Source organism: Camelus dromedarius, chromosome 18 (assembly GCF_036321535.1).
Source record: "Camelus dromedarius isolate mCamDro1 chromosome 18, mCamDro1.pat, whole genome shotgun sequence".
Taxonomy (NCBI): Eukaryota; Metazoa; Chordata; class Mammalia; order Artiodactyla; family Camelidae; genus Camelus; species Camelus dromedarius.
Window position 1 is genome coordinate 47599994 of NC_087453.1, and position 24783 is coordinate 47624776.

Genomic DNA, 24783 nt, shown 5'->3' on the forward strand with positions numbered 1-24783 from the left:
CTGCTGTAGCATCACTGCGTCCTTGCCGGTGTGGAGACCCCAGGGCGTGGGTGGCATGCAGGTGAGACATCATACCCACATGGCAGATACCCACATGGCTTACTGCCCCCCGCTTCTGGTCTGTGCCCTCTCTGAATGCTAACTCAAGACCTCCAGGCCCTCTCACTTTCACTAGTCACCCTCCTTTGCTTATTCTCTCCTTAGGACGTCTCACTGATGTACTCGTCGTCGGTATCTCTATATCTGTGCCTTGCTGCTTCCCACACTTGAACATAGACTCTGACAGCAAGGACTTTGTTCACAACTTTATCTTCAGTGTCCAGATCAACGCTGAATAGGCGCTTCAGGAGATTTGCTGAAGGAATAATGAGTCATCACAACTCCTCCGAAGTGGGTACTATTGTCCCCACCTGTACAGGTAAAGAAATCAGTCTCAGGCCTGGGGTCTGAAGTGGAGGTTTATGGCAAAGGAACGTTGAGGATGCTGGTGACCTTTGGGTCACTATCCTGTGGCACGGTGCACTATAGAATTGTATGCTTAATAAAAACACTTAGCTCAGTTATCTCTTCCTGAAGAGCTGAGACGGAAATTCAGCATAAGGGTCAGAATAAGAGCCATTCCCGGGCTCACGTCTCAGGTCACAGATCTACTGCTTCTGTCTGTGCAAAAGAGCAGCATAGCTTCTAGGCTTAGGCAGAACGAGTCCAAGGAACACTGCTTTAAAAACAGACAAAACAAACTGCAGAGCAGTGTTCCCACCTTTGATCGTACAAATGTCCACATCCATCCAGGCGGGAACGTGCTGACGCCCGTTCACGTTAATCTAGGGCATTGCCGTCTTGGTCGACCTTGTGAGTAGAGCTCTTTTACAAATGTTTTTAAATGACTGCTTAATATCTAAAGCAGTACTGTGGCCTTGTCGGCCTAAATGCAGGGTCTGTCACTTCAAAACTGCGTGACCTTGGACAAGTTTTCCACCTTCTGTTGCCTAATCAGCACCAAGCGTCTTAATAACCAGTGAAGGGATAATCGTGAGAATTACCCGAAGTATGTCACCGCCCCTAGCACACAGGAGATATCCAATGAAATTGTTTTTCCTTTACTATCACATAAAAAAACCCACCCTGCAAAACCGGACGGACGCTACGCCGGGTCCTAACAGCAGCGCACGCCTTTCCGAGCCTGTCTTCTCCACCCCAGCGTGCGCACCGCTGTTCACCTAAACGAGAATGAATAACTACAACGGAAATGGGGTGGTGTGTTCACCCCGAGTTGTGCTGCGCGACAGCCTGGGGCTCAGCCTCCGCTCGGCCTGAGGTGGGACTGGGGGCGGAACCAGGGAGTGGGACCGGGGGCGGGACTGAGGTCCGCGACCGCTCCCTTGTAGGTTTCCCTGGGGCGCTGCGACTGCGCAGCGGAGGCAAATGTCCCTTGGCCGCCGCCGTAGCCGAGGACCAGCAGCGCGCTCCTATTGGCCGCGCGTGTTGGCGCCAAAGCGGGGTGGAGGCGGGGTCGGCCCGCCGGCCGAGGAGCGGTAGGCGCGGTGGTCGTAGGCCGAGCTGCGGCTGTGTGCCGACGGTGGGCTGTCCGCAGGGCCTGCGCTGCCGCCATGCTCTGCGAGAAGGCCATGGAGCTGGTCCGCGAGCTGCACCGCGCGGCCGAGGGGCGGCTGCCGGCCTTCAACGTGAGGCGGGCGCGGGCGGGCGTCTGCCCAGGGCGGCTTCCCTCGGGGCTGCGCTGCCGGAAGCGGGACGGCGGGCTTGCCCATGGTTCTCCGCGGAGCCGGACATCGGCCGGGGCGCGGCTCCGACGCCGGCCCGGCTGGGTTTCGGCAGCTTCCCGCGCGCGGGGCGTGCAGCGGCCCTGGGGCTTCCTGCCGGACGCACGGGTGGGCGGGCGGGCCTGGCCCGGGGCGCTCCAGCGGCGGGGCGGCCGGGGGTGAGCCCCGCCCCTGCGCTCGTGCCGCTATCCCCCTCGGAGGGCGGCCCCTGAGCTCGCGCGGACGCGGGCGGCCGGAGAGGCCCGGAGACGTGTCGTGGGCGCAGGTGCTGAGTTACACCGGGGAGGTGTGGGCCGCAGTAGCTGGGGCGTTAGACCCGCGCCTGGAAGAGGCGGTGACCGCATGCCAGCCGCGGACCGGCCGTGTGGACACCCTCCGCCCGCTAGGGAATGACCACAACGTGGGCTCTGGGTCCAGGAGATGTGCCGTCACTCACAAGGCATTTTAGGCGCAGGAGTGACTGAGTAATTTGTTGTGTTTTGACGATAACTGTGGCAGCACTTTGGGAAGTGGATCGGGGAGAGGAAAGAATGATTCTTGGTAGTTATGATAGACCAGCTGAGAGATGTGTCGGGTCCGAATCCACATCTCGGGAGGCTTCTCTCTCAGGTAGCAGAGTAAACAACATAGGAGGTCAGCAGGAAGAGTGTTTTGGGGAAAGCGAGTTTTGTTTTGAACATTAAAAGGCACCTAGTCTGACAATGAGGCCATTTGACAGATGAGGAAACTGAGCCGAGGAAGTTAGGGACCGAATTAAGGGGCTTGTCTGAACTTGCAGCGAATTGGAGACAGAGCCTCAGCTTGAACACAGGATTCCAGTGTTCCAGTCTGTTGTTCTTTCAACTTCAGGACAGTTACCTCATTAAAAGTTAAGAGAGAGCATTTCAGTAGAGATGCTGAAATTCAGAGGTGTGGGGGCTCTCAAATGTGGCTCCACTGGGTTCCGTGGGTCTGGGCCTTTTGGGGGTCCTGGTACAGTTGAGGAAACCAGCCCAAAGACAGAGGCTGCCGGACATGTGCTGGCTCTTAGACAGCTAGTCCAGCCCTCTTTTCCATTCAAATTTTACAGTAAATGTTGGTTTGCCACTTTGGGGGTCTGGGGTGGACTTAGAAGTTGTAAAGTCACTCTTCTAGGTCTTAGTTGGCGGAGGAGACTACCCTTGCAGTCAGTTGGAATGATTACCCACTTTCTATGTGTAGAACTGGTAATAGTTTAAGTGAGTTTGTAGGAAAATTATCTTGGGCTCCCAAAGGCTTATGGCCCAGAGATGAGAGCACAAAATAATGCAGTTCCTTCCATAGATTAAAAAGTCTAAATCTGAAAGCTTGTGTGTATTTTTACAAAATTATTTCACACTTGTCTTTGGATCCCTGCAAGCCTACTAACTGTGCAAGAGTTTCAACTGTTCCTTAAAATAATATTTGTGATAAAAGGAGTGTTTAACTAAATTCTAATAAATCAGACTTTTCTGTGATCTCTTTTTGACCAGCTGATAGAAGGTAGAAGTTATGCTTACATTTTTCATCAGGAATGACTTCTTTTCTTACAACTGAGCATGTTAAGTAGTTGATTTTGTAATTATACCAGTAGTGTCCAAGCATTTTTGCTAATGTGTATATTTTGGCTCTAAAATAGGTGGGTCGCTTATATTTGATTTTTGGAAAAACCAATTGTGTAACACTTACGAATTTTATGTTCTAATGTTTTTATCCTTCCAAGGGAAAATTTTAAAAATTTTGCCCTAAAAGGATAGTAGAAAAACTCCTCTGACCTTTCTGTTTTCAGTTCTTGCAGTATAAGCCAAACCACTGTTCGTTTTTTTTTTTTTTTGGTAGTAGCCTTTTAAGACCATTTTCTAGTAAGTAATAAATTATTTACATACTTCTGTCATGCATTGTTGCTTCTGTATGACTTGACTTTTTGTCATCAGTTTTATTGTATAATTTATGTACAATAAAATACATATTTTAACAGACCTTTAAGTTTTGACAAATGCATACAGTCCTTATTATCAGCACCCAAATCAAGGTTTCTGTCACCACAAGGATTCCCTTTTCTCCCTTGTAGCTGTTAGCTGCCTCCCACCTGCAGCCTTGGGCAACCTTTCTGTGCTGCAGATTATATTTGTGTTTTTTATGTTCTTCTGGATTCAGCATGCCAGGAATCGCACACTTTTCCATACAGGGCCAGTTGGAAGCACACAGCGTGTACTCCTGTCTGACTTCTTTTCTCAGAACAGTGTATTCAAGATTATCCTTAATCAGTATGTTAAGTGTATATCTTGTCAGTAACTTATTCCTTTTTTTTTGGTGGTAAAATATACATAACTTAAAATTTGCCATTTTAACCATTTTTCAGTACAATTCAGTGGCATTAATTATATTTACGTTGTTGTACAACCATCACCCCGATTTCCAGAACTTTTTCTTAATCCTTAAGCAGGAATTCCCCATTCCTCTCTACCCTCCGCCCCTGGTAACCTCTAGTCTGCTTTATCTCTGTGGGTTTGCCTGTTCTAGACATTTCAGATAAGTGGAATCATACAATATTTGTCCTTTTGTGTCTGGCTTATTTCACTCAGCATATTGTTTTCAAGGTTGAACCATATTGATGCCTGTATCAGTCCTTCATTTCTTTTTATGGCTGAATAACATTCCATTGAATGGAATTCAATAGATATTATAGACAGAATATTACTACAAACTTGGTGTGGGAATTAACGTATCAATATAATTTTGTATGTTCTAGGAGGATGGACTCAGGCAAGTTCTGGAGGAGATGAAAGCTTTATATGAACAAAACCAATCTGATGTGTAAGTTGATAAGACTGATACCTTAAAACAACTTAAGAAATAAGGTATTGAAATCATATAATCTTACGTTAGTCTTTAGATAATGATTTTTTTTTTTTTTAAATTCTCTGTGAGCCTGATCATAGGCCTGGAGGGATTTGTGTTAAGCTGCTGTATCTCCGGGGGTTCAAATAGTGCTTGGCACATGGTAGATGTTCAATAAATATTTGTCATTTGACGATACGACTTGGTATTGGGTCTGTCTCTTTTCTCCGTGTGATAAAGACATTCCCCAAAGTAAGGAAATACGATGTCTGTCTTTTGGAGGCAGTGGAGAGTAACTGTGCCAAATGCGGAGTACCACATGTCTAAGCAAAACCCCCGGGGGGTGTGATCCTAGGCAGATAAGCTTTTGGGCTTTTTATCTTTTAACGTATTAGCAAAACTCTGCTGTGGAGTATTTGGGTACATTAACTGTTAACATAAATGGATAAAAACAAGCATGCAGTCAGCTGTTGGCTTTGAAAAGGCTTATTCTGAAGTAGACTTTCTTTTCCTCCCTAAATGTTTTACCAGGAACGAAGCAAAGTCAGGCGGCCGAAGTGACCTGATACCGACCATCAGGTTTCGACACTGCTCTTTGCTGAGAAATCAGCGCTGCGCTCTAGCCTACCTGTGAGTGCCTCTGGGTTTGCTGGGGTGACAGGGAGCCGCAGGGGGTTCCCCTGTGGTTTCCTAATTAGTCATTTCAGATGGATAACCAACATTCTTAGATTTGTCTCTCCTTTATAAGCATGCTAAATTCTTCTCTTTTCTCCGTTCAGTTTTTTAGTATGAAAAACTGCAGTATTCATAGTATTAGGGAATAACATGAAACCCTCATGGAGCCATCATAAACAAAATGTTAGGTTTAACAGTCCTGACATTTTGCTATAGTTGCTTCATCTTGTTTTGTTTGTCTGCTAAACCACTACAGAGCATCGTGGCATCTGACCACTGAATACTTTAGTATGCACCTCTAAGAAATAAGGACCTCTGGGACCTTTTGTCATGTGGCCACTGTACCATTCTCATAGCGAGAAAATCGAACACGCTGTCACTGCGTCTGTGCAGTCTGTGTCCCTGTCCTCCCAGTTGTCCCAAAGGTGTCTCACGACAGTGGCTGGTTTGCCTCAGGAGCCTCATGAAGTCCACGTGTTACATTTCATTGTTGTGAGTCTTGGGTCTTTCCTAATCAAAGCAACTTCTGATACCCTTCTGTTACACTCTCTAATACCTTGTTAATGTCCTAGGTACGACCGATTGCTTCGGATTAGAGCGCTCAGGTGGGAATATGGCAGTGTCTTGCCAAGTGCTTTACGATTTCACATGTCTGCTGAAGAAGTAAGTTAGCACTGTTCAAGTTTATGAATTTGGAAAACACTGAGATTCTGGCATTGTTCTATAACAGTATTTATGGTATTTCTCTTCTTGTCTTAATACTTGTTTTTCTGCAGTTTTGGTCTGTATTTACTGTGTGCTGTGATGAGAATGGCAGGAGTGATTCTAAATGCTATGTGGAAAACTCTGCTACGACTTATTAGGGATCATCGGTAGGATTAAAATCACTGGCATCGTTATTTAGAGATTTTCCATAAATTATGTGTGTACATACTTTCCTTGTCAACGTGAATATCTATGATGAATCTAGTCACTGAGGCACAGAGCTGGCTCAGTATTTAAGGACACAGAGTCATGCAGACTTGGATTCAGACCTTGGCTCTGCCACAGTCATGTCTTGGGCAGGTGATTCAGTCTCTCCCTGTGTCTAAATCTCCTCGTCTGCAAAGTGAGGGCCGAAGTGCTTACCTGTTAGAAGGCTGCAGTGTCTTCAGACACTAGCTTCCTAGAGTGAGAGCAGACTTCACAGGGTGAGACTGCCCTCAACCTCAGACACCAGTTGTAAGTTTGGGGGTTCCCAGGGCCACCCTCCCTTCTGGCCAACTGGCTGCAAATTCAGGGGTTCCCACCATCCCCTCAGGCTTTTAGCCTCTTGATATCAGCCCAACTACCGGAGAGGAGAGGGGAGCTGGACATAGACCCTCAGTCACCTGTGAGCTGGTCAGTCATGCAGATGTAATGACACCCCAGAGCTGTGAGCATCCCTGGTTGACAACACGTCAGTGTACCAGGAGGGTGATGTATCCTGAGTCCACAGTGGGAGGACCCTCCCAGATCTCCCCCTGTGTGTCTCTGCCTTTGGCTGGTTCTGACCAGTGTCCCTTTAAATGCAGTAAAACCATGACTTTTAAGTGGAGTGCTTTCCTGGGCTCGGCGAGTCGTTTTGGCAAATGGTTGACCCTGAGGGAGGGGTGGGTGTGTCCGCGCATGCACACACATTCCCGACGCAGGTTATGAGGATGTCTTCTGCACAGCCTTCCAGGAGTTAGCTTGCTTACCAGCCCCAAAGAGGCCTACAGTGCGGGGACTGATTCTTGTGTTTGATGGGAGAGTTGGGTAGCGTTTTCAACATGGGGACTGAGATGGCACCGTTTCTTGAAAAGCCACTCTTTTCCCCCTGCTCCGTGCACAGTGCCACTTTTGTCATAAATAGAGCATCAGTGTGTCTGGATTTGGATGGGGGACTTCTGCTTGTCCTTGCACTGGCTCCATGCTGTTTTAACTCTTCTAATTTTATAAGTCTTGAGTCAGTATTCCCTTCTTATTCCTCTTTTTCAAGTGTCTCAACTATTTTTGGCCTTTTGCATTTCCATGCAAATTTTAGACTCAATTTGTCAAGTTTCATTTTTTAAAAAGTTGACGTTTTGATTGAGATTGAATTGAACCTGTAGGTCAGTTGACATTAATATGAGACTGACTCGTGCAGTCCATGAGTGTGGGATACCCTTCCAGATATTTAGGTCTTCTTTGATGTCTCTCAACAATTATAAGAAAAGAACCAATATACTGAGATACAATTTACATACTATGAAGTCACCCTGTTAAAGTATCTTGAGAGAGATGTGCGCCTGTCAACACCCTGTCCAGAACATGTTCTCTCTCTGCTTCCCTGCTCCTGGAAACCACTAACCTACTTTCTCCATAGATTTGCCTAGGTTGGATTTTCCATATGAGTGGAATTGCGCAGTATGTGGCCTTTCATGTCTTTTACCCGGCGTGTTTTCAAGGTCCAGCCACGTAGCAATTGCACACTGGAAGTCCTTTCAGGCTTTGGGTTGGGATAGTCCCGTTGTGGGGTTGTACACGTCTTATCCCTTCATCGGTTGATGGACATTTGGGTGTTTTCTCTACATTGTTTTATAGTTTCAGAGAAAACATCAGTACGGAGTTTGACAGAGTTTGAAGAGATCATAATTCTGAAATGGTGTATTTTTCAGAGTTCAGGTTTTGTTGGAAGGTTCCTTAGGGCTGCGATTAAGTATGCTGGGATGCAAGTTCTGTGAGAACAGGTTTTTGCTCACTTTGATAAATGATGCTTCCTAAGACCCCAGGCCAGTGCCTGGTTCAAGGCAGGCAGTCGGTAATATTTGTAGTTTAGATGAATGGTAGTTGCAGTAATGATCCCTGTGGGGAGAGTGTGCTGTTTTTGAAAGAATGATGCACAGTTTCTGCAAGTCTGTTTTCTTATAACTTTATCAAATGGCCACCTTTATGTTTTCAGATGGAGTGGTTCAATCACTATAAAAAGTCCCTTGCTACTTACATGAGATCCCTGGGAGGAGAGGAAGGTTTGGACATCACACAGGATATGAAGCCTCCCAAAAGCCTATACATAGAGGTAACTGTCCCTTTGTAAACGGGTTTTCTTTAATGCATAGACTCTGCTGACTTGTCTGAGGAGAAGCGGGATGTGGGTATGTAGTAGCCGTGCAGGCACACCTTGGAGATACCGCAGATTTGATTTCAGACCCACAATAAAGCCAACGTGCGGTAAAGCAAGTCACACAAAGTCTTTGGTTTCCCAGTGCATGTAAAAGTTGTGTGTACACTACATCGTGGTCTATTAAATGTGCAGCAGCAGTGTGTCTAAAAAACAATGAACATACTTTATTGCTAAAAGATACTGTCATCTGATAATGCAAGGCTGCCATAAACCTTCAATTTGTGAAAAATAGGTTACCTGAGAAGCGCAAAAAGCAAAGCACACACACAAAAAACATAAACCCAAACCAAAAATGTCCCCTGTAGCGGCAGTAATAATAGGACGGAATAGATAAAACTTTCTGACTGGACCTGTTTTAACAGTTTTAACTTTGGAACTGTGTAAATATGTTACTTTAAAACACATAAATTGACTGTATTTCCCTAATGAGTGTATTCTAAGGATGGGAAGACGTGCAGAGAGCTCTTAGCCTGTGTCTAGTTACGGTAGTAGTAGTAGTAACAGTATTGTTACTGTTATTTGTAAACAGTGTATGAATTGAGGAATAGAGCAAAATGGTAACAGCGTGGACTCACATTGAATCATCTCTTTCAAAGAAGTGTTTCTTAGGGCTGCCCACTGAGGAGGCTTGGGAGCTGTGACCAGCCCTGCATGAGCATCCGCTTCCTGGGGTCTAAGTGCCATTTCCCCTGTAAAAGGAAACCAGGACTCCTGGGGAAAATGGCCCATTCCAGGTCTTGAATAGATAGAAAATGTACCAGCTGAGCACGGAAAGCAAAGAAGGCATCATGGGCTCCATGGGGAGGGCTGCCCAGGCTCGGGAGCAGGCTCAGAGGGGCTGGCGTTCCCTGGGGAAGCAAACTGAGACGCAGAATGACTGATGGCAGCAAATCGTGGCACTTCAGTTACGTAAGGAGCAAGAATGATAACACCACCAAACAACAACAGTAACAATTTTAAAACTGAAACCTCTTTGGGGCCCCTTGGAGAATATGAAAGAGGCACCTCATTTTAAAAAGTGGTAAATAAAAGAATGGAGAAAAGCCTCCACCCTCCTTTACTGCACAGATTCAGTCTCAGGGAAGCCAGACTGTTTGCAAGGGAAATTTCTTTTTGTGGAAGAATTCCAGCTAATAAAAGGAGCAGGAAGGAAAGAATGAGATGAAGGCCGTTTTGTAGCCCTAACACAGGGAGGCAAATAGCTGCTACACCAGGAGGTGGAAGAGCTCTTAAATCATGGGAGTGTGGGTGGGTGTGGGTGGGCGGGAGTGGTGCGCAGACCCACTGGTCGGTCTCAGCGTCCAAAAAGAGACTCCAGACACTTTGTGCTTCGTGACATCAGGACACCGTTTGCCTGGAAACTAAGCCTGATCTGATCCAGCCCCTGTACCTAACTTCTACTTTAAAGGAGATTCTGGGATGGAGGAATATGTTACGTGACCCCACAGGAATCCACAACAAAATCTAGTTTGTGGGAAACTACCAGACAGACTTCCCAGTTTATTTAACAGATAAATCGCCAAGGGGGAGAACCCTGCAGATGAAAATGGACTTGGAGGCGTCAGAAACATGCAACGTGCAACTCTTGTTTGACTGATTTTAATGTGGCAACTTTAAAAACATTATGAGATGATTGGGGGAATTTGGATACCAACCAGGGTTTTCACGGTATTTAAAAATTACTACTTACTAAGATGTGATAATGGTGTTGAGGGTTTTTTTTTTTTGAAGAAGAATCTTATTTTGTAGAAATAGGTACCAAAATATTTATTAATTAAATGAAATGATGTCTAGGATGTGCATCAGAACTCCCCAGAAGTGGTGAGGGAACCAGACTGGCGACATGTTGGTGGTTGTTGAAGCTGATGGGTCGTGGGGTTTTATTAGTCGTTTTACCTTTGAATGTGCTGGAGATTTTCCACAATAAAAATCTATTTAAAGAAGCAAAATGGTGGTAGTGGAGGGGGGTATTTTTCTAAAATAGTGTCGCTCAAGCTAAGTCAGAATGCCTTTGGGAGTCGTGGGGAGATTGCAGAGCAATCACAGGGCATGAGATCATCCGGGAAACGTAGGGGACTGAGACGGGGTTGGCTGTGCTCATACCACACTGGTGCTGGGGCTCGGGAGGGTAAACTGCAGGCCGCACTCTCAGGCAGAGGAATGCGTCCTCCCGCTCCCCTGGGGTGGCTCCTGGAGCTGGGCCAGGTCCCAGACCTCTGGGGCCCTGTCGAGGTTCCTTCCTTGCAGCCTCAGAGGTCATCAGGCTGCCTCACCCCTCCCACCTTCAACTAAGAGCCTTCCGGGGGAGGGGACAGGTCAGAGGTAGAATGCGTGCTCAGCAGGCAGCAGGTCCTGGTTTCAGTCCCCAGAGCCTCCATTTAAAAAAGGGGAAAAAAAGAGCCTCTCCTGACTGTTGTAACATGAGTCTGCCTCCGTTCTTTCCCAGGGCCCTGCTAAGCAAGCGTCCGCGTGGTGACGGAGAGTGGAAGAGTCCAAAACAGAAATGTTGCTGACTTACATCCCATCCTCAGATACTGGTGTTTTATGGGAGGGATCTGGGAGAGGACGTTGGAGCAAGTGGGAAACATTCTCTTTTCTTTGTAGACATGTATTTCAGCTGCTTGGTTTTTCAGGATTTGCAGAGGGACGAGAATCCAGTGATGTTGTCTCTCTCTGGCAGCAACCTGGGTTTCCTTACTGCCAGTGCTGATGTCCACATATTCAGAAATTGGCCATTTTGCTTCCTCCCCATCAGAGCAGCGCGGTTGGAACCACGAATACCACAGCAGGGAGAACCAGTCCCAGTACCCAGAGAAGAAACAGGAGACAGCCCCGTGCCCTCCCTGCGGGTGCACACACGGTCCCCATCCACTTTGTGGTCGCTGCATGTTAAATAGTTGAGGTAAAACATCAATTTTTCCTTTCAGGTGCGGTGTCTGCAAGACTATGGGGAATTTGACGTTGATGATGGTACTTCAGTCCTTTTAAAGAAAAACAGCCAGGTATTCACTGTCTTAGGATAGTTTAAGAGTGTTGAATGATGGAAATGTTAGAGTCAGTAGCAAACAACTGTCTCCTTGGGGTGATCATTTGTGTCACAGTAATTATGTTTAATCTAAGATACTCTGTTTTGTCCTTTTCCTAAACATAAAGACTTAAAGCCATTGTTGCAGATAGTAAGAAACGGTTAATCACAGCTGACTCTTGAACAACGTGCGGGGTTTAGGGTGCCAGCCGACCCCCCAGCCCCGCATGGTCAGAAATCCGAGCACTGCCATTTCTGCCTCAAAAACAAAGGAACTGATAGGTGGCTCGCCCGAGGGCAGGAAGCCGGGACGGTCGGGGTAGAGTCAGGACCCAAACGCTAGGTCTTTTGATTCCACATATTACGATCTCTGATTGAACACAAACTTGTTAATTTAAAGATCTGTAAAATGAAAGTACGAGATACATATATATGCCACATGTAAGTGGAGCTGTGCAGTTCAAACCCATGTTCGGGTGTCAGCTGTAACTTGCTTGGGTTTTGCTTGAATTTAATACCAAGCATTTTCCTGGGAAATTACCACACCGGGTCTTACTCTAGCTAATGGCTATTTGTTGCATTTAGCGCCGTCAAAGGGTTATTTATTAAACGGGCTCAGCGCTTGCTTTTAGTTTACACTTCTTCACAGTCTAAATGCCGGTTCTTCAGCAAGTGGTGGTACGGATCGAAAGGTTCCATAAACATAGCAGCTTAATAGGGAAGGACTGAAATTGTGCCGTTGTGGCCTACCCTGAATTTTTCCTTAGAAAGAATCTCAATGCATTTATTGTTTCCTTAGACATCTTCAAGTTCACGTTAGATGAGTCGCGTCAGCTACATTTATTTTTTCCTATCTCAACTTTCTGTAGTCACACTAGCATAGGAGGGAAGATGGCCTGGTGAAGACCACTTTCCTCTGTTACCTGCCACCTTGCTGTCGGACGGGTGTCATCTACTGACCCCTCGTCCCTGACGTTGAAGCCAAAGGATGCTTCCAGTTGGGTGGCTCTTGGCTCGTTCCCTGAGGGTGAGCTGGTCTCTTATTTTACTAGTACCCTTGGAGCTTTAAGTGGTTTCCTAAAACAAAGGTTGAGTTTTTTAAAGACAGGTTTTCAGGGTGCCCTAAAATCTTTAGTTGTTAACGGCAAAAATTTCCCTCCCAAGCATCCTCCTAGAAGTAGGGTACTGCTGAGTAGAAAGTGTGAGTTAACGCTCTCGTAGTATCTGTGTCTGGAGGACCCAGTGTGACGCTCTGGCTCACAGGAACAAAGCCGGCCTCTTACAGCAGGCTCTGAGCAGTGCTCTTCATCCCGGACGCCGTCTTGCGGCTGCACTTCTCCCCAGGCTCTGGCCAGCCTTCCCACCCGGTGTGCTAGGACACTGACTCCTCAGCAGGGAGAGCCTGGGCGGGCTGGGGCGGCCGAAACCCGGCCGGTCCCTCCTCCACCTGCTGCCCTGCTAAACACTGCTGTTTCTGTGTGGACCGTGCCACAGCCTTCCTCTTGCTGAGACTTTGTCTCAGTATCGCCGCAGAAAAACAGGAAAGCGGCAAGGGATAGCCAGTGGTAGAGCGTGTGCTGAGCTTGCAGGTGGTCCTGGGTTCAGTCCCTGGTGCCTCCACAGTGTGGAAGTAAACCACCCCTCCCCAGTGAATGAATGGACGAATGAATTAAGGAAAAAAGCCAGAAAAACATTTCAGAAGCATAATTTATGGTAGTTGATGTAAGGGGCTTCTGAAATGTCTGAGCACACCTGAAACCAGTTTCTGTGGAATCGAGAGTGTAGACCACCCACATGATGGGACACGTCCCCTCCCGCATATTCTGCTCTTGTCAGGGTGGTGAGCACGCTTCTGGTCGGGAACTCAGAGCCCCCTCTTTTCAGCAGACACTGGAGTAACTTCACTGTTGAGCTGCGGGAATGTTTGAAATGTATATGAAATGCTGCTTTTTAATGATGCAGGATGTAATTTAAAACTCTTCTCCTTCCTTCCTTCTTCTCCCCTCCTTCCCTCAGCACTTTCTGCCCCGGTGGAAGTGTGAACAGCTGATTAGACAGGGCGTCCTGGAGCACGTGCTGTCGTGACCCAAGCTGCTGCCAGGCCCCCGGTGGTGTGGGGCTGGACCCGACCAAGGACGCTGCTCCCCTCCCCTCTCCACCTCCCCTCGGCCCACCTCTCTTTGGTTTTAATACTTACATTCTTTAAGATAACCAGGAATGATTGGTGGAAGAATACAGTTTGTTTTTTTCGATTTCTCTTTTATTTAATTTCTGAATAGAATCCCCTAACCTTCCATGGTGAACCTGTTTTTGGATTTGTCATGTGCTTCCATTGTGAAGCATCATTTCTCAATTCAGAGTTTGAATTCTTGCCCTCTAGAGACCCTACTTCCCCCACCCTGCGGTCCACAGGCCTAGTGGCCAGGAAGTCCAGGATCGAGGCTCTGGCAGATCTGGTGCCTACAGAGGGTGCTTCCTGGGTCCACCTTCTCACTCTGTCCTCACAAGGTGGAAAGTTGGGTTTCTTTTGTACAGGATCCTCCTCTTTGTGTAGTAAGCTGTTTCTGTAATTACATTCCTGCAGTTCCCAGAATAAATACCACAGTGTGTTTTTGTGTAATGAAAGTAAACATGTTACATGTGGATCTCTTCTCAGCTGTGGGGAAGGGTCTCAGCTGGCTGTGTAGGGAGACAGGGTGTGCCTTGTGTGGCTCCTGGTCGTGCTTCCTGTACCAGCCGGGGTCCCTGCAGCTCCTGTTTCCAGGTCACATGGTCGGGGAGGTGACGGTCTAAGATTTTCAGTGTATTGATTGTTTAATGACAGACTAACTTACTGTCTGGCTGGGAAGGAAAGACACAATGGATTTTTCTCATTTCCTGCACTGGTGGCTGGTGTGGCTGGAAAGGGAAATAGAAACTGAGGCTAGAAAAGGGAGTTCGAGCGGTTCCCCCCTCCACCGAGTCACACTCACCATAAAGTCACATGAAGAGCTGGTCAGCTGGGTGGAGGGCAGTTCTCATTGCCCGAAGTTCTGTGAGTGATAGGAACTGGACAGTGGTGGTCAGTGGCCTTTCGCTGCCAGTCCCCTCCATAACCAGCCCAGTAATCTCAGAGGCAATCAAGTACAAAGTCCAGATAAGCCCGGTACCTGGCACATGCTGTGCAGTTTCATTCTTACATAGGAGACTGTTTCTGGCCAACATGACGCTCAAGTCCACCTGTGGAGAGAGTCCGCCGAGGCTGTGGGTCGCACGTTCTCAGGGTACGCGAGTGCACGTGCTCAGGTCAGTAGGCGGCCCTTGGCCCATTGTGAGCCTGGAGTCCTCGAGTTGGCGCGAGGACGGACCGCAGTGCAGGCCGTTCGTTGCCACGCCGCCAGCCCAGCCTCGTTCCTGAGCTGACATGATGCGCTTTCCTGTTCAGTCCCAAGTGAAACAGTAAGTACAGGCCTTATTTGAGATGAATGTGCGCTAGTTAAAAAGTTAACATTTTGTGGGTTTTATTGATTTATGTTGGCTGGCTCTCTAGAATTGTGGCTAGAATTTTAAACATCTATCTTATATGATTTTTTTCTTAAGGAGGTAATATATGCACAGTTAAAAAGGAAAACATAGCCCTGTAATGTAGAAAATGAAGCAAGTTCCCCTTCCACCTACTGAATGCCACCACCCAGGGTATCCACTGTTAACTAGTCACGTGTGTAAAGTGTAATTGCATTTCTTTTTAAGGGTTTCCCCACGCATTTCTAGTGTTTGTTTCTAGTGTGAATGGAATCCCTTTTTTAAAAAAATGTGGGGGGTGACTAGGTTTATTTATTTAGTGGAGGTACTGGGGATCGAACCTGGGACCCTGTGCTTGCGAAGCAGGCACCCGACCGCTGAGCTAGAACCTCCCCGCGGAGTCTTTTCTTGTGTGTGGTATTTTCTGACTAGTTTTCTGCTGATACATACAAAACTGCACATTACGATGGTTTGGCCATCTTCTCATATTTATGTAAGCTCATGTCTTTTCTCACGTTGATCTTGTTCTCTAGAACTTTCAGGAAGTGGTTGCCTTCTGCAGCTCACAGCTGGAAGCTTACCTTCTTCCTGACTTGATTGAAATGCCAGTCTTCTTAATGTTTCTGTCCCAGGCTTCTCCAGGAAAAATACTAAAACTTGTGGCCTCCCTCAGTGCCACCTGAAGCCCACAAATAAATTCAGCACCGTAACAAAATGAACCTGGGTAACTAACAAGCAGGGTTTTCCCATGTGCACTTTTGGAACTTGAGTCATCATAGATGGTTTCTCACTTAACTCTCTGAAGTTATAAATTATATGTAAAGAATTTTATTGTTGAACTATCTTGCATTCCATTTGTAACACTCCTCTTGGCCACGGTGTGTTAGCCATTCAAGGAACTGCAAGGTTTGACTGACTTTATTGGGAAGGTTGCAGCTGTGGCTGATGCTGGTTTATAGTGTTTGGGAAGAGGCGAACGTGTACGTGTTCATGTATGTGTCTACGCTTTGTCAGTGTTTGCAGTTATCTGTTCCTATGAAAAAAAAATCCAAACTTAGTGGCTTTAAAGCCACACCATTTTGTTAGCCCTCCCAGTTCTGTGAGTTGACGAGGTTCAGCTGGGAGGCTCTGCAGATCTTGCGTGGGGCCCCTGAGGCGGTCGCATTCAGACGGCGGTCTGGCTGGGAGGGCTCAGCTTCCCGTGTCCGAGTGGGGTCTCCACGTGGTTCTCCAGCAAGCGGCTGGGCCTCACCTGGCACCTGGGGCCCCTGCGGAGCTGGGAGGTGGATGTGGGAGCTGCTGGTTTTCTGAACGGCCAGGCCTGGTGCTGGACTCGCACCATTTCTGCCACAGCCTGTGGTTACTGCAGCCAGAGGTGCCCAGGCTCGGGAGGGCCCCAGGGCCAGGCATCGCTTGCTGGTGTCCTTAGGAAAGCTCGCTTTCTTGTCTACCTTTAATAGAAATGTAAGTTTTAAGATAGCACGAATACCTATGGAACCACCTGAGTATGAATCTTTCTGGAGAGAGGAATTTTTTTTACTTTCCTTAGTTTGTGGTCAAATTTTTTGCTTTTTAAAGTAAATTGTAGTTAATCGTGTTTTTAAAATATTTTATTCTATACATATTTATTCTATATTTTGCAGTGTATTAAGGTATTTTTTCCTTTTCTGTACACAGGTCATTCCTAATATGTATCTGTTTTCCCTTTTTTCTCTTGGTCATATAGCTAAAAAAGGTATCTGTAACGATGATGTATTAATCTTTTAGGATGTAGAGAATGGAGATGCAGATTTCAGATGATTTATTGCTTTTCACAGTTCATAGTATTTTAGGATGAGCTGAATTTATTGTTTTATAACTTCACAAAAAAACACTTAATGTTTTCATGTAGTAAAAATGTAACCGCAAGAAGGCAGCCGTCGGCAAGCCAAGGACAGAGGCCTCAGAAAAAACAAACTTGCCAACACCGTGACCTTGGATTCAGCCTCCAGAATTGCAAGGAAGTGGATTTCTGTTACGAAGCCACGCAGTCTGAGTTTTGTAACAGCAGCCTCCTCAGACGAAGAGGCGCCCGCACTTCTGAGAGGGGTCTGCTTCCCTGCTGACGGCGCTTGGACAGTTTGCGCCCTTTCGCTGTTACAGACACAGCTGGGTCAGTAGCCTTGTGCATGCGTCGTTCGCTGTACATACAGCTTTGTGTGGGGGAGAATTTTAATTCTGATGGCACAGATGTAGGAATTATAATTTCTCCTACCACCAGAGATGAAGGAGTCGCTCCCCCCACCCCCTTTGCTCACAGAATGTTTCCAATTTGGGGCTGTTGCACACATGTTCAAGTCTTTTATGGACACGTATTTCCTTTTCTTTGGGGCAAATAACTAGAAGTAAAATGGATGGGTCATGTTGTAGGTGTGATTTTAACTTAAGAAACTGGCATGCTGCCCCGAGATGGCTGCGCATTTCGTGTTCACGTCAGCGCTGTACGAGTTCTAGTTCCTTCGTGTCCTCCACAGGACTTGGCAGGATTACCCTTTCTGATTTTACCCATTCTAATAGCTGTAAGGTGCTAGCTCACCGAGATTTTAATTTGCATTTCCCTGGTGACAAAGATGTTGAGTATCTTTACATGTGATTATTTGGAATGTGTATCTTTATTTGGTGAACATGTCCAGATCTTTGTCCATTTGTTGAAAAATTAGGGTGTTTTCTTGTTGAGTTTCGGGAGTTCTTTATACATTCTGGATGTAAGTTCTTTATGAGATACATGCTTTGCAAAGGTTTTCTCCCAGTTTGTGGCTTGTCTATTCATTTTCTTAACAGAATCTTTTGAAGAGCAGACATTTTAGTTTTGATAAATTTATTCATTTGTTTTATTTATGCTTTTGGTGTCATATCTAAGAAATCTTTTCCCAGTCCAAGGTCACAAAACATTTTTCCCTTCATCTAGAAGTGTTATAGTTTTAGGTCTTACACTTAAGTCCACGATCCATTTTGAGTTAATTTTGGTATATGGTGCGAGGTGTTGACCAGGTCACTTGGGGGGCCGGTGTGTGGGGGATACCCGGCTGCTCCAGTACCTTTTCTTCACAGGACGTGAGTGAGTGGTTTGCCGTGCCTAGCACTGCTACGCACAGAGCAGGCCGTGGGGCTGCGCTTGCCAACCCTGTTCTTCTGTTTGACTGCGGTAGTGATTGTCCTATTTCCTTCCTCCTGCTGATTTTGGGTTTAATTTGCTCCTTTTCTGCTTATTTAAGGTAGAAGCTGAGGTCAGTGATTTGAGGCCTTTCTTTTATAACCCAGTTGTTCAGTGGATTTTCCCCGAAGTGCTGCTTTTGCTCCACCCTGCACATTTGGGTATTTTTCATTTTCAGTCAGTTTGCAACTTGTTGTGATTTTCTTTGTTTTGTGGGCAATATCAGTTTGCAGCTATTTGGGGATTTTCCAGATCTCATTCTGGCCTTGAGTCCTAATTTAGAAGAACCCACTTGGTGTTGTCCTCTCCAGAATCTGCTCTTCCCTTCCATCCAGTGCTTTAGGGCCGTTCTCATTCAGCCTGTACAGTAAGTGACCGACAGACAGGAGGAGGCACCGCAGCTTCAGGACAGTGGGTAGGGTCTGCACTTCTGTCTAAATCTTGTAGGACAATGTTTTTCATACATCTAGTTGGTGGGCATATGACTGTTTCTTTTAATTAAAAAAATACCTAGAAGTTTAATCAGTTTTAAGAGAAAAGGACTTTATTACAAATACAGTGACTTCATATTACAGTAGCTTCTTATGATAAACCAAATGACCATAATTTATGTATATTTTTGCATATAAAACTATACCTTTTTTTAAACATATAATACACTTTCCAGTGTGACGACCTGTCACTGAGGATAAGATTGCATCCACAACAGACACCACCCTCCCTGAGTCCTCAGCCCTAAACTAAGCACTGTCTGCACCTCCCCCGGGGAGCAGGCCCTGAGGAAGAGCCTTCCCCTCCTCCACCCCCACTGCCCTTCTGGAGCCTCCATGGAGCTGCCCTCGAGGTGCTAACGGCTGAAGCTGAGCAGTGACGCTCAGACTGCACAGGGCGCTGCCGCTGCCCTCAGTCTCTACAGCCGGGGTCAGCAGTCAGCACTGATGTGGCTTCACTGCACCATCTGCCTTGCTGAGAGCCCACAGTCGGCTTCACCGGGAACAGCAGCATCAGCACTTCTACCTGACGGAGGTGGAAACGGAAATTACCCACGACCCCTAAAAGCACGTGGTCTCTTCCAGCGTGTTTTCCCTGCATCTGGCCCAGCAGACCTTCATCGGATGTCTGTGGCAAACGAGGAACCACAGTCCTCACCCGTCCAGGGGTGCACGGCCAGCAAGCCATCACGGGGCTTACTTTTAAAGGATGTTCCTCCGAAATGAATTCCAGGAGCAAAAGCCGTCCTTACACAGAGAGGGACGCTGACGCCACCTTACTGATGAGTTTGTTGAGCGCTCTAACTTTTTCCTCCAGGAACCGGGTTTTTCTCTCGGCACCTCGTTGCTTCTCTTCAGTGACCTGAAGTGCTTTCATCAGGTGAGCATTTTCCACGTAAAGGTCCTTGAGCAGCAGGTCAGACTTCGTGTTCTTTTCAAACTGGAGAGGGGAGAAAGCCACACCGTACTGTGAGTCTAGCACAGAAATGCCATGCGACCAGCTGGCCCCTCCTCATCGTCCACGTTTGTTCAGACCATGGTGTTGGGGTTTTACAGATTGGAAACAAACATGGGATGTAATGACAGTTTTTAGTTATCATAGCGTGAGAGGAAATTCAGAATCTGGTGAACTAGGCCAACTTTGTACGAATTGATTTTACCAAAAAATGAAGACAAAAAGACCAAGATCCACTGGCCTCAAAAAGGACTGTTCTGGGCAACGTAAAACAAGGAAATCGCTAGGAGTGCCCAGACAGCTTGTCCACGTCTGCGTGCTCTGCAGGCCCATTGCGCCACCCGGGTGCACTGAGGCGCGCGAGCTGGTCACCACGCACTCAGCTGCCGTGGGGCGTTGGTGATGGGCGCGCAGGGCCACCGAGTCGGGGCGCCAGAGGCACGGGCGTCTTGGGCTTTGTGAGTCAGCGCTGAGTCCACCCACCCAACAGGCAGTACCGAGCAGCCCCCTGGCTCGGCACTGCCCTAGCAACCGCCCGGCTCACGGAGACAGACCAGAAACAAGCCCGCACGCAGCACGTGCTGAGAGAATGCCCAGGAGGGGACATGGCGGAGACCGGGTGACAGGTCTGAGGAGGGTGCAGGGGGAGCTGCTGAGGCTGTCCGGCGGAAACAGTCCAGGCAGAGGCTGGCGCACGTGTGGTGACAGGAAGGACCAGGCGGCCTGTGGCCGGGCAGGGTGCCAGCGGAGGGGACTAGGTCCTTGAAGGCCACTGTAAAAACTGCCTTTTACTCTGAGCAAGACTGGACGGTTCTGAGCAGAGGATGGCAAGCACCTCCATCACATTTGAAAAGGACTGCTGCTCCTGAGAGCAGACCAAAGGGGCAAAGAAGGACTAAGTTTAGGACCCAGAAGAGGCGGGGGTAGGGGCGGTGGGGACGGGCGGGAGGTGGAGGGCTCTGTATGTGCGCTGCAGGCGAAGATGGTCACCCTGTGGGAAGGGGTCACCCTGGGAGGGGGTCCACCATAACGCCAAGGCTTTGCACCTGGGCGGGCAGGCAGGTGAGCACAGACAGCTCTGAAGGTCCCTCTGTAAAGAGGAGCAGAGACCTAGCAGGACCCGGGCTCCAGAGGGAGCGCCGAGGAGGCACTGGGGCCCCGGGGAGGGAGGTGGCACCAGCACTCACTCTTCTCTGCACGAGTCTGGTCCTCCACTGACACAAGCAGGAATCTCAGCTGAGAGGCGAGGGGAGAGGTGCTGGAGGTCAGAGACAGGAGGAGGGCCCTGCTGAGGGGGACGGCTGGGCTGTGGGAGGCACCTGACACCCTCCGTGTGCAGCAGTCCATGGGATGTACGCCGGGCTGGGGTTTTTGCCAGGTGAGAGGAGGCAGGTGAGGCTGTGCCAAGAGTGATGGCCAGGGGGTCACTGACAGCCTGGCAGCTGGGAGGGGAGGTGCGGACCCGGAGACAGAGAGGGGGCGTCAGTGCCAGCGGGAGAGGGGCCGCACAGGTGGGGTCGGGTGGGGGCAGCCCGCACAGAGTGACCTGACTGGGGGCCTGTGGCTCCAGGCGCCTCAGATGGCCACATGTGATGGCTCTGTGACGGGGGGTTTCTGCAGACCCGTTTCTCACTCCTGTGGCGCCAGAGCTCTTGTTGGGTGGCTATGGCCTCCCCTCCCGCTGGCTCCGGGGGAACGAGAGGTTCTCAAGGGGTCTGTGACTGGAGGCTCTGCCTGGATCAGCCGGGAGACTCCCCGGAGCAGGGACGCTTCGGGCCGCATCGCGCTCACCTGCACCTTCCGCTCGCTCACTTGCTCCTGCAGAAGCAGCTCCACGTTCTTGAGAATCCCCTCCACCTGGGCCCCCCGCTCTTCTGCAGCTCTCAGCGGGTTCTCGTGAGCTTCCTGCACGAGGGGAGGTTTGAGACCAACGCTGACATCTGAGGAAGAATCACCTCTGGCTTGCGTACTTTAGAGTGGAAGCTAGCCGGCTGGGCAGGTAAACCCGTCCGGAGCAGAACCGTCAGCAGTGCCTCCCAAGCCCAGAACCGCATTCCTCTGCGGTTCGAGGCGCCAGCAGACTGCTTTGTCCTAGGGTTTTCATCCTGTGTGACTCCAGAGTGAGCTTCCCCAAACAAGTCAGTCTTCCCAAAGGATTTGACTCACTTTCTTTGTTCCGTCAGTACCTCTCTGTTTAACTGTCTCTGCAGCTTAATGTTTTCACATAGTGAGAAAGGTTCTCAGAACCTGAGCTTACAAACGTCAGATTTCACCCACATTTCCAGTCTCCTCTACTCTAGTCCCTTCCTGAGGAAGGGCCCCCCAACCCTCCAGGAACTTCCAGGACTGCTGGTGTCCCCAGCCCTTCACTCGGCTTCCCCAGGCCCCAGCTCACTGATGCCTCTGGGGAGTGCTCTGAGGTGGGCTCCGCTGCCCTCAGAATTTTACAGAACCTAGAGCACAGAGGTGAGGTGACTGCGGTGGCAGAGCCAGGACCCCACCCTGCCGTGTGCACTCTGAGCCCCTGTCTGGCTGCATCTAAAGGCGTCTAGGGCAGCGCCTGGCACAGTGCTGTCACTTCGCTTGATCTCGGGTCTCCCCCGGCCCCCCACCCTTGCTACCTTAAACCCACCGCAGGGTCCTTGCACTCGTCTGCACTCTCGGGCCACCCAGGCCTGGCCTGGAAGCAGGTTGTGGCCCTAACGTTAACATTTAGCCAGGTGGCCGACTGCAGACATGGTGAGGCCGGAGACAGCGCCTCAACCCCTGCCCACCCCCCCCACCCCCAGTTCACAGTGAAAACTGGGTCCTCAGGGAGCAGGGGCGCTGTTGGGCACCTTCCCCTTGGCTCCTGGGCAGCTTCTGGCTGAGGCCAGGGCTCCAGCCTCCCCCTCCCCACCGCTCTCAGGCCCACGTCCCCCTCACCTGCTGCGCCTCCAGTCGCCTCCCCTCGGCCCGGGGCCGCAGAGCTGCCTGCTGCTCCCTGTCCAGCAGCTGCTGCAGCTCCACCACGTGTCCCCAAGGCACCAGCTGCTGAGAGTGCGCCCGGGCCCGGCGCAGCCTCAGCATGGCTCCGTGCAGCTGCCCAGGGAGAAGGCGCAGCGGCTCAGGGGTGGCCACTGAGCGTTCCCCCTACAGCCCCCCAAGACGGGACGGCAGGGAAGGCCCCCTCACTCGCGCGTCCCTGCATCTCCCGCAGAGCCCCTTCGTCTGAACTCTCACGGGCAAACTGCTCAGCTGGCACATCTGGAGCCAGGAAAACACGTCGGACCCTGCCCTTCTCCCTGTTGGGTACTTCACTGGGGTCTAACTCCTCTCACACTGGGACCCACACCAGCCACAGGTGCAGCCTTCCTCTTGGGAGTTTGTGCTCCTGAGACTTCGCTGCAGCTGGGGTCCTGGAGGCAGTGACACAGAGCGGCAGGAGCTTGGGAGCAGGCACCGGCTCCCTGTGGCCAGAAGCTGTAACCAGCCGCACAGAGCCTGGCCACTTCCACTTACTGAGCACCCGGGGGGCCAGGTCTAAACACCACGTGCAGCACATGGACTCCGGAGGCTCCATCCAGAACACACAGAACTGCCCTCAATGTTCTGCCACTGCATGTCTCTGAGGGGCCGCCCCAGGCCAGGGGTCCTCCAGGACGGGCCCCCAGAGATGCACCTGCACACGCCATGTCCAGCAGGGCAGCTACCCTCCTCTCTGGGATGAGAAAACTGGGGAGGGCAGTTCTAAAACACACCTCCACCAAACGTGGCTTCCTCCTATCAAACTTTGGATGGTCACCTGATAGTCACTCTGGCCGGAGCCCAGCCCACAGGTGCTCATGGCACTGAGTGCTGTGTCAGCCCCGACCCGTCCCAAAAGTGCTCCTTTCTTTGCACATGCTGCCCAGGCCCCACTACCTTCTACAGCCACCTCTGCTCTGAGGCCAGACCCTGACCACACACTCCTCTGGGGGAGGCCGCTGTCTGCCCGGCGTGAGGCCTGAACCCACCCAACTCAGTGCCACTCAAGCCCCCTCTTTGTGGACGGAGATGTGGAGGGAGGCTGCGCTCGCACTGGGGAGCCTGCTCCACCGTCACTTTAGAGGGCAGAACATCCCGAAAGGGCAGTGGGGCCACCACCACCAGGAAGCCAGGGCCTCCAGTTTCGGTGCTGGGCGTGGCAGCTGGTCTCAGACGGCAGCTCCTCCAGTCCCTTGGGAGGTAGGCCTGGGCCTGCCCTGACTCCAGGGGCCCCTCGCTGCCCTGGAAGCTCCTTACTTCCCTTCTCCATATTTTCCTCCATGTGTTTTTGGGGGTCCTCTTCCAGATCACCCAGAGAGGAGGAAGCTGACGGCACAGTGGACTGACCGCCTACATCCGGCACTGCCCGCCTGTGACGGGCCGTGCGTCAAGCACGGACACCTCTGGCAGCAGGGGGATCTCGCTCCTCAGCCCCAAAGGGCTCAAACTACTCAAGGCAATTTCTCAAGGTCCCTTTCATACTCAAAGCAGAGAAGGGAGCCCCCCAGACACAGAGGCACCCGGGGAAAGGCCTGCTCGCCCTAGCAGGAGGGCGGAGCCCACAGAGCCCAGCCCTGGGCTCCACACCCACGCTGACCCCTCCACAGCCTGGGGCCATCTGGGAAGTGACCTCTCTCGCCAGGCGACCACGACCAAGTCCAGTGGTTGGACCAGGGGCCAGTCGGGGAGCCACGCAGGTTCGAGACCCTCTCCCTGGGCCCTTTCGCTGCTGCAGCGCCCTGGCCCTCCCAGCCCAGCCCACGTCTGAGTCTGCACTGTCACCTTCCTTCTCCCCTCCTGCTCAAGCACCCGACTCCCCACCCTCTTCTGTCCCTGCACCTCACGCTGTCAGCACCCTCTGTCCCTCCTCGGCCTGCCCTGCTTGCGTCTGTCCCAGACTGCAAGCTCCCAACCTCCCTGTCTCTGCGCCTCCTGAACCTGGTGAGCGCTGGACAAATGGGGCAGGAGACAGGGCGGGACACCCGCTGGGTGTGCTGCTTGGGGCCTGGGGGGGGGCCTGGACCTCAGAGGCAACTCGCCTTGTCCCCCAGCTCCCCCATCCGTAGAGGGCACCCCCAGAGGCCAGCCATGACCTCCTTCCCTCAGGAGTAAACCAGGCACAGCTGTCCGTCTGGCTCAGCCGAGGTCAGCCCGA

The 24783-nt window shown here is 50.1% G+C and overlaps 2 protein-coding genes across 15 annotated transcripts in view; one reads left to right on the forward strand and one right to left on the reverse strand.

The window, feature by feature from the left end:
* Window positions 1–1502: 1502 nt before the first annotated feature.
* On the forward strand, window positions 1503–17856 carry GINS1 (GINS complex subunit 1). Of its 4 annotated transcripts, XM_064475959.1 has the most exons (8): window positions 1503–1685; window positions 4531–4595; window positions 5151–5249; window positions 5867–5957; window positions 8236–8352; window positions 11385–11459; window positions 14666–14920; window positions 16875–17856. In XM_064475959.1, exons 1-7 carry the CDS (start codon window positions 1611–1613, stop codon window positions 14882–14884), a joined length of 741 nt encoding a protein of 246 aa, XP_064332029.1. In that variant the 5' UTR covers window positions 1503–1610; the 3' UTR covers window positions 14885–14920; window positions 16875–17856. The 4 variants fall into 4 exon arrangements, with proteins under 4 accessions (XP_064332029.1, XP_031290235.1, XP_031290234.2 ...); XM_031434375.2 differs by lacking the exon at window positions 14666–14920; XM_031434374.2 differs by lacking the exons at window positions 11385–11459; window positions 14666–14920; window positions 16875–17856 and adding exons at window positions 11213–11359; window positions 13499–14112.
* An 837-nt stretch (window positions 17857–18693) lies between these two features.
* Window positions 18694–24783, reverse strand: part of NINL (ninein like) — an 85426-nt gene continuing 79336 nt past the window's right edge. For 5 of the 11 annotated variants that reach the window (XM_031434365.2, XM_031434367.2, XM_064475954.1 and 2 more), the window contains exons 21-24: window positions 22548–22703; window positions 21414–21527; window positions 20810–21020; window positions 19468–19607 (exon numbers count right to left, since the gene is read on the reverse strand). In XM_031434365.2, the coding sequence (XP_031290225.2) occupies window positions 19603–19607; window positions 20810–21020; window positions 21414–21527; window positions 22548–22703 (486 nt within the window). In that variant the 3' untranslated portion in view covers window positions 19468–19602. Of the gene's footprint in view, window positions 19608–20809; window positions 21065–21413; window positions 21528–22547; window positions 22704–24783 lie in introns of those variants that run through there. The other 6 variants (XM_064475957.1, XM_064475955.1, XM_031434368.2 and 3 more) reach the window with 6 other exon arrangements.

Bases quoted from the DNA above. Each gene is read 5' to 3' on its own strand.
- GINS1 (XM_064475959.1), top strand. From the start codon at position 1,611: ATGCTCTGCGAGAAGGCCATGGAGCTGGTCCGCGAGCTGCACCGCGCG. The intron at 4,596-5,150 runs GTAAGTTGATAA...ATGTTTTACCAG, and splicing joins GAACAAAACCAATCTGATGT to GAACGAAGCAAAGTCAGGCG. The intron at 5,958-8,235 runs GTAAGTTAGCAC...TTATGTTTTCAG, and splicing joins TTCACATGTCTGCTGAAGAA to ATGGAGTGGTTCAATCACTA.